This window comes from Rhinoderma darwinii, chromosome 6 (genome assembly GCF_050947455.1).
Source record: "Rhinoderma darwinii isolate aRhiDar2 chromosome 6, aRhiDar2.hap1, whole genome shotgun sequence".
In the NCBI taxonomy this organism is placed as follows: Eukaryota; Metazoa; Chordata; class Amphibia; order Anura; family Rhinodermatidae; genus Rhinoderma; species Rhinoderma darwinii.
The window spans coordinates 146,752,714-146,774,157 of record NC_134692.1 but is presented as its reverse complement, the minus strand read 5'-3'; the positions used below and the strand labels follow the sequence as shown (position 1 = coordinate 146,774,157).

Sequence of the window (21,444 nt, the reverse complement as noted above, 5' to 3'; positions counted from 1 at the left end):
TTTTGACCTGTTCTCCCATACAAAGTATGGGAGCACGGGCCATAAAAATCAAAAGATAGGACATGTCCTATCTTTTGCGGTACACTTCTACGGCCTGAACACCTTTCCGTAAATACACGGGAAGGTGTCCATGGACAATAGAAGTGTGCATGGGCCTTATGCGCGTCTTTGGCCGTCCCTGCACCGGAAAGGGAAATCTATTGTAGCTAAGAGCTGTTGTAGGTTTCCACTATAATCTACTCCAGTTTCTGCCATTATTTATTGCAATATTTTTAGGGCTTTGGAAGACTCCATTCCCTTTTACTCAACTCCCCCCATTCTTTGGTGCAATGTCGTGAGCGGCAAAGATGCCCCAAAAGTCACATGTTTTGCACAAGTTGCAGCTTTTGGGGAATTTGCGTCTTTGCTGCACCAGAAAACTGGCAAAGAGCTATAGAAAAATGACAATGAAACAAATAGGAAAAAATAAATAAAAACGCTCCACGGCTTCCAGTGCAGACGCAGATCTACTATCCTTCCTATATAGAAAACGGATGTCCTATCAGAGGCCACGTACATGCCAAGCGAGGGGGAGAAGTACCCAAGAGGGGTCTGTGTTCTGCGCTGTAAGAGCTCCGTCGGGGGACACATTTATTATCATTATTCTCCGGAGAAATAGAGGAAGATTTTATGCACTTAATCGATTTTAACGACATAACAAAGAAGTGAAAGAATTAAGGACAATTGTATTTTTTCCAATTTGTGTCCGTTTTTCCCGATATAATGCCGAGAAACTGAAAAGATAGAGGCTCCAGTCTGATCTGTAAGAGAGGCCGTGAAATAAGAAAAATATTCACCTTGAAAATATTCTCCATTGGAGCACGTTGCTGACCCCTGGTCATGAGAGGGTTAATAGCCGGGCGTCTGCTGCAGTCAACGTTTCGCTTCTATTATTTTTGTCTATTTTTGCTGTACGTCTTCATGACTTCTCCTTCCTTCAGATGTCTTGTAGTAGATCTTCCCAGCCGACAATTGGGGTCAGTTCACACACAGCTTTTTTGGGCTGATTTTGACCCGGAAACTGCATTGGAATCAGTGCCAAGAAACGCCAAAAATCGCCCCCCATTGATTTCAAAGCGAGGCAGAGGTGTTTTCTTCCTGGGAAGCTTTTGTGGAGAAATGCTCTTTCTTTGAGCGGTTTCCGCCTCCGACCTCCCATCGAAATCAATAGGAGGCAGCAAAACCTGCGACGCTGCTTTGGAGCATTTTTTGCAGCGGTTTTCACATTAGATTCAACGGCTTAAAAAAAAGATGCATTAAACGTGAAAAAAAAGCATCAAAAACATCGACCGTTCAAAATCTGCCTTTAAAATTGCTGAAGGAATTTTGAGGCAGATTTTTTCTGCCTGTCAAAAACCTCAGTGTGAACAAGGCCTAAGTGTTGGATGCAGATGAGACATTGGGGATTATTAGAAGGATTATTGGGGACTTTCTATTTCATGGTTTCGTTCATCGCTAATAAAATATTGGTGCGTAGCGGCCGACGGCGACCGAACTTACAGATATTGACGCTGGTCGGACCTCGTCTGAGATGAATGTCGGTGAAGACGATTCTGGGCGGTCAGTCTATACGGCATGAACAGCTCCGCGTCTTCTGGGGCTCTGCCTCCCCCGTGCCCCCAATGTTTGCAGTGAACTACTAGAGTAAAAGACAGGAAGTGTTGCCATGGTAATTTACACTTTCTAGAACGCCTTCCATCGGCAATGATAATAAAAATGTGGACTCAGCAACGTCTGAGAGCTCCGACCAGTCGTCTTATACAGCAGATATTCCTGAAAATGACTGACCCTCCGGTTATAATGTCTGCGGAGCCGGCCACGTACAGATGTAGCCAAGTTTATCTGCGGTGTGATATCCCATAACAAAAGCCATGTCAAAGTTAACGATCATAGAAGGCGGAACCTTCTAGGAAAGACTCGTGAGAACGCTGGAATATTTCGCGGTTTCTCTGCTCACAATCTCTCCGTTCATTCGGGACACGTCTAGAAGTTTCCTATGTATAACTAGGGGACTGATGACATTTACCCCCATTTGTCTGCTTTGTGTTACATGACTTGAGATTGTCGTTATAATAACCCCCCCCCACCCCCCACACCCCCTCCCCCACCTGACGAGCTTTTCGGCTTATGTCTTTTGCTTATGGTAGAAATAAATGGATGAGATTGTAATTAATTGAACCGGACATTGAATAGATTTTATTTTGATCAGCAAAAAGTAAATGGAAACTTCTTTGGAGTTTTGGGATTACAGTTCTAACCAATGACATTGACATCAGGGGTTCATGGCACGGCCTCATGACGGACCTGCGGATAAGGTGCGCGCCGCTGCGTGGATCCTGTGCGAGCACCGCGTTCTCCTCTATAAGCAATGGTTCTTATACCTGGAGATGTAGCACAGAACTGAGCATGTCAGGATATAGTCACAGTCATCCGAGGGACAAATCCTCCATGTGCCCGTGTATAAAACCTTATGGAGGTACAAGATGGACGTGCGCATGAGACCTAAGAGTCTGCGATATAACCGAGTCCCCGCACATCTCTACGTGTTCTTCAGAGACCGGCAGCAATTTCTGAAACATATTGAATATTTAATAAAATCATTAAAGAAAAGCTCTGAAGATAATTGTTACACCAAAGCATCTTGTATGGAGGTGGCGGCGCGCAGGATTTGGCTGCTTCTATTGAGGACGCGATGCCGGAGAAGAATTGAAATTGTGTAAGAATCCCGAGAGCGAGACTTTGATCAACGTTTTGCGTCCTTTTTTCTGCTTTCTGATTGGTCCAGTATTTCATTTATAACTGTAGCAGAATCCTTCACTTGAGACTCTAGTTCTTGTGTTCTGGCGGTAAGACTCTGGATTTCGTGATCCTGTCGCTGTATTGTCGCCTTCAGCTGCTCTATCAGGTCATCCGCCGGGGTCAGACTTTGCGTCTCTGGGGGGTTTGGCCAATGATTATTCATTCTATCACTTCTGTCCAATAGAAAACCTTCATCCATCTTCTGACCTTTCTTCCTGTCCCAGTCAGAAGTTGTGTGTTCACGTTGGGTCACTTGATCCCCTCCTTGTCCAGGTTTCGCACTCCTTCCTTCACATCGTTCGTCTCCTCCGGTTCCCCGGCTCTGCTCGGTCTGTTCTTGCTTTGGTTTGTTTTCCATTTCATGGATTTGTTTCTGTAGCTGGAGAATTTTCTGTTCCATTCTCTGGATTGTTTCATGATTCTCCGCTATGGTCCTATCCTTGTCCCGCAGATCTTTTTGAAGCTTCTCTACAGTCGGTTGTGTCTCTTTTCTGAGTTGCATTTCATCTATTTGTAAATCTTTTTCTCTTAGTTTCTCCTGCAGTTCTGGAATTCTCTGTTCCATTCTCTGGATTGTTTCATGATTTTCCGCTATGTTCCTATCCTTGTCCCGCAGATCTTTTTGAAGCTTCTCTACAGTGTGTTGTGTCTCTTTTCTGAGTTGCATTTCATCTATTTGTAAATCTTTTTCTCTTAGTTTCTCCTGCAGTTCTGGAATTCTCTTGATTGTTTCGTGATTTTCCTCTATGGTCCTATCCTTGTCCCGCAGATCTTTTTGGAGCTTCTCTATGGTGAGCTCCTTCTCTTGGACGGTCCTGTATAATTCTAGGTTCTTGTCTTCATTTTCTCTCATCTTCTTGAGTAGGTCGTTATTCCTACTTTGAAGTCCCTCCGTTTCTCTTTTGTGCCTCTGCATTATTTGGTCCATTATCCTCTGCCCTTCTGCATTTGCTGCACTAATTTTCTGATGAAGAAGGGAAGAACAAGAAAGGACGTCTTGAAATGTGCTGTTCATCTCAGCAACGGGAACAGAACTATCAGTGGGCAGAATTCTTGGGTCTAGAACAATCTTTTTGTTTTCTGGTTCCCCTGAATCATCGGCGCCTCTCCAGGTTCTTCCACGAGCCCCGGACACGTTGCGCTCTTCACTGTGTGTTGTACGTGACCTCCCTGGAGTTGTAGTCCTCTCCCTGGACTCGTAGTCCACCCTGTCCTGGGAATCCTCCTGTTCCACAGATATCGCAGACTTGCTTGAGTTATTCGATTTCCCTTTAACATCAGCGCGTCCATAATCTACACGGGGAGGAATAAAAATAATGAATAAGAGGCGAACATTAAGTGACTTTCTATCATTGGCCCCATAAATCTGCAACCATCATAATCTGCACTTTTCTATCAGTGAGACAACATTGTCCTGGGGACCACGAGGGCGTCAGAAGAGAAGACGAGCGGATCTCACGTTTAGCTGGTGCGACCGGCTGGATCTTCGACTCTCAGGGAAAAGAAAATAATAAATGTCTTACAAGAAAATTCCAGTTTCAGCAAATAAATGTTAATCTTTGTACAATGGAGAGTTATATCATTTTATAATAAACCTTCTATATTAATTCCTCACAGTTTTCATGATCTCTGCTTGCTGTCATTCAATAGGATCCTTCATGATTTACTTCCAGTGGATAAAATTTGCACTTGTCACGTGATGGACATACAGGTGCACAGCTTATTATAGGGTCATGTGATGGACACACAGGTGCTGGGCTCGTTATAGGGTCATGTGATGGACACACAGGTGCTGGGCTCGTTACAGGGTCATGTGATGGACACACAGGTGCAGGGCTCATTATAGGGTCATGTGATGGACACACAGGTGCTGGGCTCGTTATAGGGTCATGTGATGGACACACAGGTGCTGGGCTCGTTACAGGGTCATGTGATAGACACACAGGTGCAGGGCTCATTACAGGGTCATGTGATGGACACACAGGTGCAGGGCTCATTACAGGGTCATGTGATGGACACACAGGTGCAGGGCTCATTATAGGGTTATGTGATGGACACACAGGTGCACGGCTCGTTACAGGGTCATGTGATGGACACACAGGTGCAGGGCTCATTATAGGGTCATGTGATGGACACACAGGTGCAGGGCTCATTACAGGGTCATGTGATGGACACACAGGTGCAAGGCTCGTTACAGGGTCATGTGATGGACACACAGGTGCAAGGCTCGTTACAGGGTCATGTGGTAGATAAACAGATGCTGGGCTCGTTACAGAGTCATGTGATGGACACACACGTGCTGGGCTCATTATAGGGTCATGTGATGGATAAACAGGTGCTGTGCTCGTTACAGGGTCATGTGATAGACACACAGGTGCTGGGTTCGATACAGGGTCATGTGATGGACACACAGGTGCACAGCTTATTACAGGGTCATGTGATGGACACACAGGTGCTGTGCTCGTTACAGGGTCATGTGATAGACACACAGGTGCTGGGCTCGATACAGGGTCATGTGATGGACACACAGGTGCATGGCTTGTTAGAGGATCACGTGATGGACACACAGGTGCAAGGCTTGTTAGAGGATCACGTGATGGACACACAGGTGCAAGGCTTGTTAGAGGATCACGTGATGGACACACAGGTGCAAGGCTTGTTACAGGATCACGTGATGAAAACACAGGTGCTGGGCTCATTACAGGGTCATGTCATAGACACACAGGTGCACGGCTCGTTACAGGATCATGTGGTAGATAAACAGGTGCTGGGCTCGTTACAGGGTCATGTGATGGACACACACGTGCTGGGCTCATTATAGGGTCATGTGATGGATAAACAGGTGCTGTGCTTGTTACAGGGTCATGTGATAGACACACAGGTGCTGGGCTCGTTACAGGGTCATGTGATGGACACACAGGTGCTGTGCTTGTTACAGGGTCATGTGATAGACACACAGGTGCTGGGCTCGTTACAGGGTCATGTGATGGACACACAGGTGCTGGGCTTATTACAGGGTCATGTGATAGACACACAGGTGCAGGGCTCATTACAGGGTCATGTGATAGACACACAGGTGCAGGGCTCATTACAGGGTCATGTGATGGACACACAGGTGCAGGGCTCATTACAGGGTCATGTGATAGACACACAGGTGCAGGGCTCATTACAGGGTCATGTGGTGGACACACAGGTGCAAGGCTCGTTACAGGGTCATGTGATGGACACACAGGTGCAGGGCTCATTACAGGGTCATGTGATGGACACACAGGTGCAGGGCTCATTACAGGGTCATGTGGTGGACACACAGGTGCAGGGCTCATTACAGGGTCATGTGATGGACACACAGGTGCAGGGCTCATTACAGGGTCATGTGATGGACACACAGGTGCACGGCTCGTTACAGGGTCATGTGATGGACACACAGGTGCAGGGCTCATTACAGGGTCATGTGATAGACACACAGGTGCTGGGCTTATTACAGGGTCATGTGATGGACACACAGGTGCTGGGCTTGTTACAGGATCATGTGATGGACGCACAGGTGCTGGGCTCGTTACGGGATCATGTGATGACACACAGGTGCTGGGCTCGTTACAGGGTCATGTGATGGACACACAGGTGCAGGGCTCATTACAGGGTCATGTGATGGACACACAGGTGCAGGGCTCATTACAGGGTCATGTGATAGATACACAGGTGCTGGGCTTATTACAGGGTCATGTGATAGACACCCAGGTGCAGGGCTCATTACAGGGTCATGTGATGGACACACAGGTGCAGGGCTCATTACAGGGTCATGTGATGGACACACAGGTGCAGGGCTCATTACAGGGTCATGTGGTGGACACACAGGTGCAGGGCTCATTACAGGGTCATGTGATGGACACACAGGTGCAGGGCTCATTACAGGGTCATGTGGTGGACACACAGGTGCAGGGCTCGTTACAGGGTCATGTGATGGACACACAGGTGCAGGGCTCATTACAGGGTCATGTGATGGACACACAGGTGCAGGGCTCATTACAGGGTCATGTGATAGATACACAGGTGCTGGGCTTATTACAGGGTCATGTGATAGACACACAGGTGCAGGGCTCATTACAGGGTCATGTGATGGACACACAGGTGCAGGGCTCATTACAGGGTCATGTGATGGACACACAGGTGCAGGGCTCATTACAGGGTCATGTGGTGGACACACAGGTGCAGGGCTCATTACAGGGTCATGTGATAGACACACAGGTGCAGGGCTCATTACAGGGTCATGTGATGGACACACAGGTGCATGACTTTTTATATGGTCATGTGATGGACACACAGGTGCAGGGCTCATTACAGGGTCATGTGATAGACACACAGGTGCAGGGCTCATTACAGGGTCATGTGATGGACACACAGGTGCAGGGCTCATTACAGGGTCATGTGATGGACACACAGGTGCAGGGCTCATTACAGGGTCATGTGATAGACACACAGGTGCAGGGCTCATTACAGGGTCATGTGATGGACACACAGGTGCATGACTTGTTATATGGTCATGTGATGGACACGCAGGTGCAGGGCTCATTACAGGGTCATGTGATAGACACACAGGTGCAGGGCTCATTACAGGGTCATGTGATGGACACACAGGTGCAGGGCTCATTACAGGGTCGTGTGATAGACACACAGGTGCAGGGCTCATTACAGGGTCATGTGGTGGACACACAGGTGCAAGGCTCATTACAGGGTCATGTGATGGACACACAGGTGCAGGGCTCATTACAGGGTCATGTGATAGACACACAGGTGCAGGGCTCATTACAGGGTCATGTGGTGGACACACAGGTGCAGGGCTCGTTACAGGGTCATGTGATGGACACACAGGTGCAGGGCTCATTACAGGGTCATGTGATGGACACACAGGTGCAGGGCTCATTACAGGGTCATGTGATAGATACACAGGTGCTGGGCTTATTACAGGGTCATGTGATGGACACACAGGTGCAGGGCTCATTACAGGGTCATGTGATGGACACACAGGTGCAGGGCTCATTACAGGGTCATGTGATGGACACACAGGTGCAGGGCTCATTACAGGGTCATGTGATAGACACACAGGTGCAGGGCTCATTACAGGGTCATGTGATGGACACACAGGTGCAGGGCTCATTACAGGGTCATGTGATGGACACACAGGTGCAGGGCTCATTACAGGGTCATGTGATGGACACACAGGTGCAGGGCTCATTACAGGGTCATGTGATAGACACACAGGTGCAGGGCTCATTACAGGGTCATGTGGTGGACACACAGGTGCAGGGCTCATTACAGGGTCATGTGATGGACACACAGGTGCAGGGCTCATTACAGGGTCATGTGGTGGACACACAGGTGCAGGGCTCATTACAGGGTCATGTGATAGATACACAGGTGCTGGGCTTATTACAGGGTCATGTGATAGACACACAGGTGCAGGGCTCATTACAGGGTCATGTGATGGACACACAGGTGCAGGGCTCATTACAGGGTCATGTGATGGACACACAGGTGCAGGGCTCATTACAGGGTCATGTGATGGACACACAGGTGCAGGGCTCATTACAGGGTCATGTGATAGACACACAGGTGCAGGGCTCATTACAGGGTCATGTGATGGACACACAGGTGCAGGGCTCATTACAGGGTCATGTGATAGATACACAGGTGCTGGGCTTATTACAGGGTCATGTGATAGACACACAGGTGCAGGGCTCATTACAGGGTCATGTGATGGACACACAGGTGCAGGGCTCATTACAGGGTCATGTGATGGACACACAGGTGCAGGGCTCATTACAGGGTCATGTGATGGACACACAGGTGCTGGGCTCATTACAGGGTCATGTGATGGACACACAGGTGCAGGGCTCATTACAGGGTCATGTGATGGACACACAGGTGCAGGGCTCATTACAGGGTCATGTGATGGACACACAGGTGCTGGGCTCATTACAGGGTCATGTGATGGACACACAGGTGCAGGGCTCATTACAGGGTCATGTGATGGACACACAGGTGCAGGGCTCATTACAGGGTCATGTGATAGACACACAGGTGCAGGGCTCATTACAGGGTCATGTGATGGACACACAGGTGCAGGGCTCATTACAGGGTCATGTGGTGGACACACAGGTGCTGGGCTCATTACAGGGTCATGTGATGGATAAACAGGTGCAGGGCTCATTACAGGGTCATGTGATGGACACACAGGTGCAGGGCTCATTACAGGGTCATGTGATGGACACACAGGTGCAGGGCTCGTTACAGGGTCATGTGATAGACACACAGGTGCAGGGCTCATTACAGGGTCATGTGATAGACACACAGGTGCAGGGCTCATTACAGGGTCATGTGATGGACACACAGGTGCAGGGCTCATTACAGGGTCATGTGATGGACACACAGGTGCAGGGCTCGTTACAGGGTCATGTGATAGACACACAGGTGCAGGGCTCATTACAGGGTCATGTGATGGACACACAGGTGCCGGGCTCATTACAGGGTCATGTGATGGACACACAGGTGCAGGGCTCGTTACAGGGTCATGTGATGGACACACAGGTGCAGGGCTCATTACAGGGTCATGTGATGGACACACAGGTGCAGGGCTCATTACAGGGTCATGTGATGGACACACAGGTGCAGGGCTCATTACAGGGTCATGTGATGGACACACAGGTGCAGGGCTCATTACAGGGTCATGTGATAGACACACAGGTGCAGGGCTCATTACAGGGTCATGTGATGGACACACAGGTGCAGGGCTCATTACAGGGTCATGTGATAGATACACAGGTGCTGGGCTTATTACAGGGTCATGTGATGGACACACAGGAGCACGGCTCATTACAGGGTCATGTGATGGACACACAGGTGCACGGTTCATTACAGGGTCATGTGATGGACACACAGGTGCAGGGCTCATTACAGGGTCATGTGATGGACACACAGGTGCAAGGCTCGTTACAGGGTCATGTGATGGACACACAGGTGCAGGGCTCATTACAGGGTCATGTGATGGACACACAGGTGCAGGGCTCATTACAGGGTCATGTGGTGGACACACAGGTGCAGGGCTCATTACAGGGTCATGTGATGGACACACAGGTGCAGGGCTCATTACAGGGTCATGTGATGGACACACAGGTGCACGGCTCGTTACAGGGTCATGTGATGGACACACAGGTGCAGGGCTCATTACAGGGTCATGTGATAGACACACAGGTGCTGGGCTTATTACAGGGTCATGTGATGGACACACAGGTGCTGGGCTTGTTACAGGATCATGTGATGGACGCACAGGTGCTGGGCTCGTTACGGGATCATGTGATGACACACAGGTGCTGGGCTCGTTACAGGGTCATGTGATGGACACACAGGTGCAGGGCTCATTACAGGGTCATGTGATGGACACACAGGTGCAGGGCTCATTACAGGGTCATGTGATAGATACACAGGTGCTGGGCTTATTACAGGGTCATGTGATAGACACCCAGGTGCAGGGCTCATTACAGGGTCATGTGATGGACACACAGGTGCAGGGCTCATTACAGGGTCATGTGATGGACACACAGGTGCAGGGCTCATTACAGGGTCATGTGATGGACACACAGGTGCAGGGCTCATTACAGGGTCATGTGGTGGACACACAGGTGCAGGGCTCATTACAGGGTCATGTGATGGACACACAGGTGCAAGGCTCATTACAGGGTCATGTGATGGACACACAGGTGCAGGGCTCATTACAGGGTCATGTGATAGACACACAGGTGCTGGGCTTATTACAGGGTCATGTGGTGGACACACAGGTGCAGGGCTCATTACAGGGTCATGTGATGGACACACAGGTGCAGGGCTCATTACAGGGTCATGTGATGGACACACAGGTGCAGGGCTCATTACAGGGTCATGTGGTGGACACACAGGTGCAGGGCTCATTACAGGGTCATGTGGTGGACACACAGGTGCAGGGCTCATTACAGGGTCATGTGATAGACACACAGGTGCAGGGCTCATTACAGGGTCATGTGATAGACACACAGGTGCAGGGCTCATTACAGGGTCATGTGGTGGACACACAGGTGCAGGGCTCATTACAGGATCATGTGATGACACACAGGTGCTGGGCTCGTTACAGGGTCATGTGATGGACACACAGGTGCAGGGCTCATTACAGGGTCATGTGATGGACACACAGGTGCAGGGCTCATTACAGGGTCATGTGATAGATACACAGGTGCTGGGCTTATTACAGGGTCATGTGATAGACACCCAGGTGCAGGGCTCATTACAGGGTCATGTGATGGACACACAGGTGCAGGGCTCATTACAGGGTCATGTGATGGACACACAGGTGCAGGGCTCATTACAGGGTCATGTGATGGACACACAGGTGCAGGGCTCATTACAGGGTCATGTGGTGGACACACAGGTGCAGGGCTCATTACAGGGTCATGTGATGGACACACAGGTGCAAGGCTCATTACAGGGTCATGTGATGGACACACAGGTGCAGGGCTCATTACAGGGTCATGTGATAGACACACAGGTGCTGGGCTTATTACAGGGTCATGTGGTGGACACACAGGTGCAGGGCTCATTACAGGGTCATGTGATGGACACACAGGTGCAGGGCTCATTACAGGGTCATGTGATGGACACACAGGTGCAGGGCTCATTACAGGGTCATGTGGTGGACACACAGGTGCAGGGCTCATTACAGGGTCATGTGGTGGACACACAGGTGCAGGGCTCATTACAGGGTCATGTGATAGACACACAGGTGCAGGGCTCATTACAGGGTCATGTGGTGGACACACAGGTGCATGACTTGTTATAGGGTCATGACTGTGTTTTAGAACACTTCCAGCACCAGTGTGTCCAGCAGAGATCTTGCAAACTATAAGAAATTCGTACAGAAATTCTATTATAAAATGGTATAACTCTCCAATGTACCAGCAATAACCTTTATCTGCTGACACTAGACTGTCCATTATTTCTTCAGTTTTAGGGTCTCGGTGGCTTTTTAGGACAGTAAACGTCTGCCGCCGGGTGTAATATACGCTGTCACTGACATTGGCTTGAAGGAGAATACAGGGATCGTTATACAGGGATCGTTATACAGGGATCGTTATACAGGGATCGTTATACAGGGATCGTTATACAGGGATCGTTATACAGGGATCGTTATACAGGGATCGTTATACAGGGATCGTTATACAGGGATCGTTATACAGGGATCGTTATACAGGGATCGTTATACAGGGATCGTTATACAGGGATCGTTATACAGGGATCGTTGGGTCCATGAGAGAGGGGAACAGAATACTCAGATCCCGAGTGAAATGAAGGGGCCCGAGCTGGGAACTAAAGGGTCTCTCCTCGTATGTACCCTAAACGTGTAGAACTCCCTCTATACAGACGCTGCACTTATAGAAGAGCTGAAACTTTCTCTTACAGGGACATTTAGTGTCACAACCTGTAGTATGTGTGATAATGTGATACAATGTGTCAAGAGCTGGAGGCTGGATACATACCGGGGGCCATGATTTCATTGTTTCGTGGTTTTGTGGATAGGATTTGCCTTATTTTTTCTAAACTTTCATTGTCTTTCTTTTTGTCATTGAACAGAAATAGATCCTTGGCCTGAATTCCAATGCTGGGCTGGGAGGTCAGAATCCGGCTCTTCTCGGCTGAGCTTGTGGTCTTCACATCATCGATCACCACAATTACATTTTCCCTACCTGTAAAAAATGACAGAGAAAAAGTCAAATGACCTCACAGGAGCTTCTGAAGTGACGGAATCAGCGCAATCCGCATGATATTTGCTACGCACCGAGACGCTGGGAGAGCGCGGCGAGCTCCTCATCGTACAAGGAGTCGGTGACGTCGGTGATGTTGAGTCGTCCTTGATTTTGTGTGTGATACAGGATGGCGAACGAGCAGCTTCTGAGCTCAGAGTAAAACTTTGTGGAATTATTAGTGATGTGAACGCCCTGGACCTCGGCTGGTCCCGCCGTGCGCGTGCTCTGCAGCCATTCCATCAACCACTTGTAGTTACTTTCTGCAGACCGGGAGAAGATGCTGATTCTCAGACCTGGTTTGATGGGTCGTCTAATCTCTGCTGTTTCTTTCGGATGGTTATTCTGTTTGGAATATGAAGATGTTTTGCTGCTATTCTGAAAATGAAATAAGATTTATGAACGGGCCGCCACGTCGATCCACGTGAAAACGTCATTATTAAAGGACAGGTGAATGGCCACCAAGAACACGGGCTGGTGTGTTTACTTATAGAACGGGAATGGATATCACATCTTCTACATTTAGTGTAACTAGAACATGACTGTCCAATAAACTACTAATACGCATTACCGCAGCTCAGTGTGAACGAGGCCCCTCTGGATTATGTCTCAGATGATATTTTACAGCATAGATCCCCCTTATACAATGTAAAGGAAAGAGCTATGTCCCTCAGTCCCCCTCAGGCCGGCCGGCTCAATCAGCCGGACGTCCAGTCATGATAGGCAGAAAGCTCAGAAAATTAGATGAACTTATAAAAGTTTTAGAAATTGATTTTGTATAGGACTTACGTCAGATGAGAACAGTGAGAATTCAGAGAGATTAGGAAATTTCCAGCCGCCTGTGGAGAAAGTCAATAATCTTCGTTATTTCGGTCCTGATGATGGTGACGATGCTACACATGAGGTTATCGGTACTGCAGACCCTATGGACATCTCCCAACCTCATCACATAATATAATAATATATACATAGACACGGAAATGACCCAGGATCGTAGGTCGGGAGCTGCACTGAGAATGTCCCGGGTACAGCAATGATTTCCATGGTAGACCCTTATACCTCATAGTATGGGACATATGGAAAGTAATCGTGGCGCTGCCATTACACACGTGTCATTCTAACCTGTATGTTTCAAGGGGCAGGAGAGATGTAAAGGTTTTCATGTTTCTTTCACATTGAGGTCATTGGAGTTCAGTTTAGAGAACTCACAAAAAACCATTATCAGTTATTCTCTCCCTCAAACACCGAAAAACTGACAAAATGAAACTTTTCATAAAATATCAGTGTAAACTCGGCCATAAAATGTTCTATAAACCAACGGCGAACCTAAGAGGGCTGGCAGAGAATGTGCCCCGGGTGCCAGGGATCAATGTGCGGACATCAACAAGCCATCAAATCCATAGGATATGCCATGAATGTGTGATAGATGCAGGTCCCAGTTCTAAGACTGGCATCCCCCGACCCCTGTCCCACCGGGTGAAGTGGCTGCATCTAGGGGGCTAATGATTGGAGAGAGCCACGATCATGCATCTCCATTTATTTCTATGGGAGGTAAGGAGACAGCTGAGCTCGCCTGTTGGCGGTTTCCGTTGGTCCCATAGAACTGAGTGGAGAGAGACATGAACATTTATAATCTGTAAAATAGCGGCCGGTGCTTACCAGTGACTGACATCGTGCCGCAAACCACAAAAGTTTTAAAATTTGCTGAATCCAAAACTTTTGGGAAATTCAGACTAAATATTTCATGCTGAGTCCCTTCCACTGAAGGAAGAATCTTCTCCATTTTATTATATGTTTGTATCATTTGGCTGGAGAGACCCCATGATTAGGTGACAAGCGCTGGTTGATGCTGTTCTCTGCTTCTCATCCTCCACAGGGACTCGGATATGTGATGTGTCCGTCCTTGGTAACCATCACCTGCAGATGTCGTCTAAAACCCTCCGATAATTTATCAAAACCTGGAGCAACCGTCTGTCAAGGTCAAGCCGGAAGTCCGTCATCTGATTATTAGGAGCGGTTGTATAAGCAGTTTTTATATCTAGTCTTAATTTATTACACATAATTATTTCCTAGTATTGTTTGCACCTTCTTTTTACATTTTAAACTACCTGCAGACTTCGCGGTGCTGGATGGGAGATCCGCAGCTGCTTCATTGTTGCCCAGGATCTTAATAAATTCTTCTATCTTCCCGTGGGCTCCTTCAGCTTTACGTTCTTCAGGGAAGAGGAGAAGCTGGGAGGACTGAGCTCTCAAGTTGGGTTGCGCGTCCAGGATCCTTTTGCTTTCACTGTCAGAGCAATCCTCCAGATCATCCAACACGACCAGGACCTTACTTTTACCTGTAGAAGTCGGCACATTTAACAAGATGCAGATCATACAATAGAATAATACATTGAAAAGGAATAATCTGTGGGATAATGTCGATAGCAGCTCTAGTCACATACAAACACCCTTTACCTTATCTCAGGTCAGTGGCAATTGCAATCAAGCCAACGAGTCTAATTTTTTTTGTTATTTTATTTCACACACTTGCAAAGTCTCCATATGTACTTCATTATTTCATTAGACTGGACAGGGGAGACCAAGACTGAACATAACAATTACCAAGACTGGACAGGGGAGACCAAGACTGGCCATAAAAGACCAAGACCAGACAGGGAGAGCAAGACTGGACACAAAAAATACCAAGACTGGACAGGGGAGACCAAGACTGGACACAAAAAATACCAAGACTGGACAGGGGAGACCAAGACTGGACACAAAAGACAAGTACGGACAGAAAAGACGAGACTGGAAAGCGAAGACCAAGACTGGACAGGGGAGACCAAGTCTGGACATAAAACACCAAGACTGGACAGCGGAGACTAAGACTAGACATGCATTTTTTCGCGTATGATTCAGATTCCTCTAATAAAGATTTTTACATTGCAAAAAAATAATTAATAAACAAAGTCTAAACCCAGTGTGTGAAATAAGACAGCGAGCCTTCAGTAAAGCAGTTTAACCGGTGAGCAACACGTCATAAAATCATCAAGCTCCATTAGAGGTTTTATTAACACATTCGTCCTGACCACAGATCTCGATGACGGACACGTGTAACAAGGATGAGATGTCACCGTTACCTAGAAGTCTGGACATTGCTAGAAGTTCCTCATCATATAACGCTCCATCTACATTAACAATATTAATCCGTCCCTGGTGTTTGGAGTGATACAGGATCCCGGCCGAGCATCTCCTCACTTTATCCTCCCACTCGTGTCTGTTTGTGTTGGTGATCGGCAGGTACTTCACATCGGACACAACATCCCGAAATCTCTCTCTGATAAAATACATTAACCATTGCAAGTTCTTCTCTGAACATCTGGAACTGATCCCCACCACAGCCTTGTTACTGAAAAAAAATATATATACCTCAAGTTGTGACCGTAATCAATGTTTTCTTCACAAAAATATCCCATTCACTGGAGTCCTGCAACGACTACGAGCGGTTACTTGCTTGAAAGGCGTGACCAGGGAGTTTGTCTTTATGATCTGTGATCCCCTCACCTGATCTTCATGAAGACGGAATAAAGTATTTAGGTTTAATGTTTACTGGACCTTTCCTCATCACTATTGGTCAAGTGTTCAGAGTGACTCGGTGCATGGGCCATCCTATGAGCGTCCTCGAGCAGCTGGAGTCCTGTACCAATCATCGCAGCAGGACCTACATGGAAGACCATACTTCCGGGTGGGGTTTAGTTGCTCATCCGGGACAGTTCCTTTTTAATACCTTCATAATTTATTTTTATATTTTATATCTTTATCTCCCCGGCTAAACATATTCTACAAGTGAGTGGGAAACGGCTTATAATTGGTCAATGGTACGCAGAGCCGGTTTTATAGAAAATAAGGCCCAACGCAAGAAGCAAAACTGAATCCTCACGCTGCCCATTTTCTACAATTTTTCCATTGTGCCAACATACAATGCCAAGGAAATCCTGCCCATATAATACCACCATAAAGTGCACAAATAGTATGGAGTATTCAGAAAATACTGATAAAGAGTCCACATAATAACGCCATTTTTGAAATATTATATGCGCTAAATTATATTGGATGGTTTTTAATGCTCCCAGAATATCCTCATGAGCCCCCTAGGAAACAGCCCCGATGGTGCAGCAGCTGTCATTAAAGAGGGTCCAAACTGAGGTCAACAATGGTAAAGATCTCAGCTATCTGTGGTTCTGCATGGCTGGTCGCCTTACGTCAGTATGGGTTCATATAAGTAAACTATTAAGTGTCCATACCAAGAGCACTGGTTATGAATCCAGGGTGGGTGCACGTCTCTGTAGAGCCTGATCGTGGGTTCAAATAGAGACCGCACCCCAAAAATATAAAGTTCAAAATGAGATTTATCATACAGAATGCACCACTGGGATAAATGTGGCACAATTTCTGCCGGTCTCCCCTAGTTTTCTACTGTTTAACTTTAGCACAGTAATAATAAGTCTCCCCCTATATATCAATATTTAAATAATCCAGTGATAGAATGCAACATGCCTGACCCTTTATTATCAGCAGATACAATGTATCATCACATGCCTGACCCTTTATTATCAGCAGATACAATGTATCATCACATGCCTGACCCTTTATTATCAGCAGATACAATGTATCATCACATGCTTGTGAATAAGAAAGGGTCAGACATGTAGTGATGCTGCATATATGACTATATATCTATATGTATCCGCCGCATATGTGACTATATATCTATATGTATCAGCTGTATATGTGACTATATATCTATATGTATCAGCTGTATATGTGACTATATATCTATATGTATCAGCTGTATATGTGACTATATATCTATATGTATCAGCTGTATATATGACTATATATCTATATGTATCCGCCGCATATGTGACTATATATCTATATGTATCAGCTGTATATGTGACTATATATCTATATGTATCAGCTGTATATGTGACTATATATCTATATGTATCAGCTGTATATGTGACTATATATCTATATGTATCAGCTGTATATGTGACTATATATCTATATGTATCCGCCGCATATGTGACTATATATCTATATGTATCAGCTGTATATGTTACTATATATCTATATGTATCAGCTGTATATGTTACTATATATCTATATGTATCAGCTACATACATGACTTTATATATATCTATACAGCTGTATATGTGACTATGTTTCTTATGTATCCACTGCATATGTGACTATATATCTATATGTATCAGCTGCATACAGTGAAGGAAATAAGTATTTGATCCCTTGCCGATTTTGTAAGTTTGCCCACTGTCAAAGACATGAACAGTCTAGAATTTTTAGGCTAGGTTCATTTTACCAGTGAGAGATAGATTATATAAAAAAAAATTAAAAAAAATCACATTGTCAAAATGATATATATTTATTTGCATTGTGCACAGAGACATAAGTATTTGATACCTTTGGCAAACAAGACTTAATACTTGGTGGCAAAACCCTTGTTGGCAAGCACAGCAGTCAGACGTTTTTTGTAGTTGATGATGAGGTTTGCACACATGTTAGATGGAATTTTGGCCCACTCCTCTTTACAGATCATCTGTAAATCATTAAGATTTCGAGGCTGTCGCTTGGCAACTCGGATCTTCAGCTCCCTCCATAAGTTTTCGATGGGATTAAGATCTGGAGACTGGCTAGGCCACTCCATGACCTTAATGTGCTTCTTTTTGAGCCACTCCTTTGTTGCCTTGGCTGTATGTTTCGGGTCATTGTCGTGCTGGAAGACCCAGCCACGAGCCATTTTTAATGTCCTGGTGGAGGGAAGGAGGTTGTCACTCAGGATTTGACGGTACATGGCTCCATCCATTCTCCCATTGATGCGGTGAAGTAGTCCTGTGCCCTCAGCAGAGAAACACCCCCAAAACATAATGTTTCCACCTCCAGCTTGACAGTGGGGACGGTGTTCTTTGGGTCATAGGCAGCATTTCTCTTCCTCCAAACACGGCGAGTTGAGTTAATGCCAAAGAGCTAAATTTTAGTCTCATCTGACCACAGCACCTTCTCCCAATCACTCTCAGAATCATCCAGATGTTCATTTGCAAACTTCAGACGGGCCTGTACATGTGCCTTCTTGAGCAGGGGGACCTTGCGGGCACTGCAGGATTGTAATGTGTTACCAATGGTTTTCTTGGTGACTGTGGTCCCAGCTGCCTTGAGATCATTAACAAGTTCCCCCCGTGTAGTTTTCGGCTGAGCTCTCACCTTCCTCAGGATCAAGGATACCCCACGAGGTGAGATTTTGCATGGAGCCCCAGATCGATGTCGATTGACAGTCATTTTGTATGTCTTCCATTTTCTTACTATTGCACCAACAGTTGTCTCCTTCTCACCCAGCGTCTTACTTATGGTTTTGTAGCCCATTCCAGCCTTGTGCAGGTCTATGATCTTGTCCCTGACATCCTTAGAAAGCTCTTTGGTCTTGCCCATGTTGTAGAGGTTAGAGTCAGACTGAGTCATTGAGTCTGTGGACAGGAGTCTGTTATACAGGTGACCATGTAAGAGCTGTCTATAATGCCGGCACCAAGGTGATTTGGAGCAGTAACTGGTCTGGAGGAGGCTGAACTCTTAATGGTTGGTCGGGGGTCACATACTTATTTCTCTGTGCACAATGCAAATAAATAGAGATCATTCTGACAATGTTATTTTCTCTTTTTTTTTTTTTTATATAATCTATCTCTCACTGGTAAAATTAACCTAGCCTAAAAATTCTAGACTGTTCATGACTTTGACAGTGGGCAAACTTACAAAATCAGCAAGGGATCAAATACTTATTTCCTTCACTGCATCTGACTATATATCTATATGTATCCGCTACATACATAACAATATATCTATATTTATCAGCTACATACATGACTATATATCTATATGTAATGGCTGCACAGTTTTGCACTCATCTATAATAATTGCATAATTCCTAATCCTCCATAACACCAGAAAATCCAAAGAAAGTCCAGGGCTCACCTGGTTCTGTGACTGAAGCTCATGTCTCCTTCCTGAGTAGTGGCTTCGTTTTCTGTCCCTTTTTCTCTTTGTGCGATTGTCTCTCTCTCAGTCTCACTCTATCTTTGTGTGGTTGTATCCTCTCTGTCTGTCACTGTCTCTCTCTCTTTGTCTATCTCTGTCTATCTCTAACTGTCTCTTTGTGGCTCTCTCTGGGTGGTTATCTCCTCTCCCTCTATCTCTGTCTCCTTTTTGTCTCTCTCTCAGTAGTCTCCTCACTGTCTCTCTCTGAGTAGTTTCCTCTCTGTCTCTTTCTCTCTCTATCTCTGTCTCTCTCTGAGTAGTCTCCTCTCCCTCTATCTCTGTCACTTTCCTTCCGCCTATTTCTCTCTGTCTCTGTCTCCTCTCTGTCTCTCTCTCTGTGTAGTCTCCTCTCCCTCTGTCACTTTCCCTCCGTCTCTTTTTCTCTGTCTCTGGATTTTGCCTTCTCTCCTTTTTCCTGTAAGTCGGTGTCACAATCTCCCCTCCTCTTGTCAGTTATTCTGCACGTTTTCTGTTCTACTTTCACTTTTACTTTTACGTTTCTGTCTTCACCACACCCAGGAAGGCGCAGAGACAGAGCAGAGTCTGCGGCTGCTACTGGTCAGGGTAATGGAAGGGTCTCTCTGTGCTGGGGGGGGGGCAGTGTGTACACCTGGGGGTCATTGATTATACATTTACTGATTCTCAGATCCCGCAATGTCATGATCAGATCTTGTGACATCAGGGTCTAGTCTCGTGTTGTTGGCATCTGGTCTTGTGATATTGAGTTCATATCTCATGTCGTCTGGATCAGATCTTGTGATGTCGGGATCTAGTCTTGTATTGTCGGGATCAGATCTTGTGACATCAGGATCTAGTCTCAAATTGTCATGGAGGCTCACAGGTGTCTAACCGCTGAGCCAGGGACTGTTGCGGATAAGGGGTTAATGTTGGGGTAGTCTCCCTCCCCCTTCCCTGGGTGGGTGAGTCAGAGTTAGGTAGGGGCATTAGGGTAGGAAAGGGGGTGTGTTTAGGGTAATTGGGGTAGGGTATATAGGGCCATATACCCGTGTGTGAGGCCTCTTTCCTGGATTTTCCCTCTCTCCCTCCCTTATGTAATGTTGGTTATTTGTGTCATTTGGTTGGTTGGTTGGTTGGTTGGTTGGTTGGTTGGTTGGTTGGTTGGTTGTGTACTGTATATTTAAAAAATAAAACAAAAAATGGAAAAGCTTTACGTTTATATGGAAGGTGTTATATATAAACAAAAACAAAAAAAACTGAAAACAGGAAAAGTTAAATAAAAAAAGAAACAAAAAAAAAACCAACAGGTGAAACTGTTCTGAGTACTGGAAAAGAGTGTTTAAAAAAAAAAAATAGGGGAACTCCACGAAGAGAAAGACATTTGTTTACTGTGTGGTTTTATGACACGTTGGTGTCTTGTTGGTATATTTTGTACTATGGTGTTTTATGTCACAGCGGGCGGTAGTAGAAGGAGATTTACCTACATGTCCTTGGTTAGGCCGGCATACAGGTTGTTCATTGAGGTCATTTAGTGTTTATATATTTTTGTCAAATGTTATTTCAATTTTTATTGTATTAATAAAGCTGTGGCCGACCCCCGGGTCACCCCCACTTTCAAAGAGAGTTACGTGTCGGTGGTTATATTATTTGAGATAATGGGGGGAGACTAATAGGGGTTATATAAGTTGCTATATGCATACAGTCAGGATCAGATCTTGTGATATCAGGATCTAGT

At 46.2% G+C, this 21,444-nt stretch overlaps 1 protein-coding gene across 1 annotated transcript; it reads right to left on the bottom strand.

Moving 5' to 3' along the window:
- Positions 1 to 2,224: 2,224 nt before the first annotated feature.
- Positions 2,225 to 20,090, bottom strand: LOC142656708 (uncharacterized). Its single transcript, XM_075831635.1, has 7 exons — positions 19,689 to 20,090; positions 15,785 to 16,053; positions 14,771 to 15,001; positions 13,452 to 13,501; positions 12,698 to 13,040; positions 12,399 to 12,605; positions 2,225 to 4,131 (listed from the first exon to the last, which is right to left on the bottom strand). Exons 1-7 carry the CDS (start codon positions 19,709 to 19,711, stop codon positions 2,783 to 2,785), a joined length of 2,472 nt encoding a protein of 823 aa, XP_075687750.1. The 5' UTR covers positions 19,712 to 20,090; the 3' UTR covers positions 2,225 to 2,782.
- Positions 20,091 to 21,444: the final 1,354 nt, after the last annotated feature.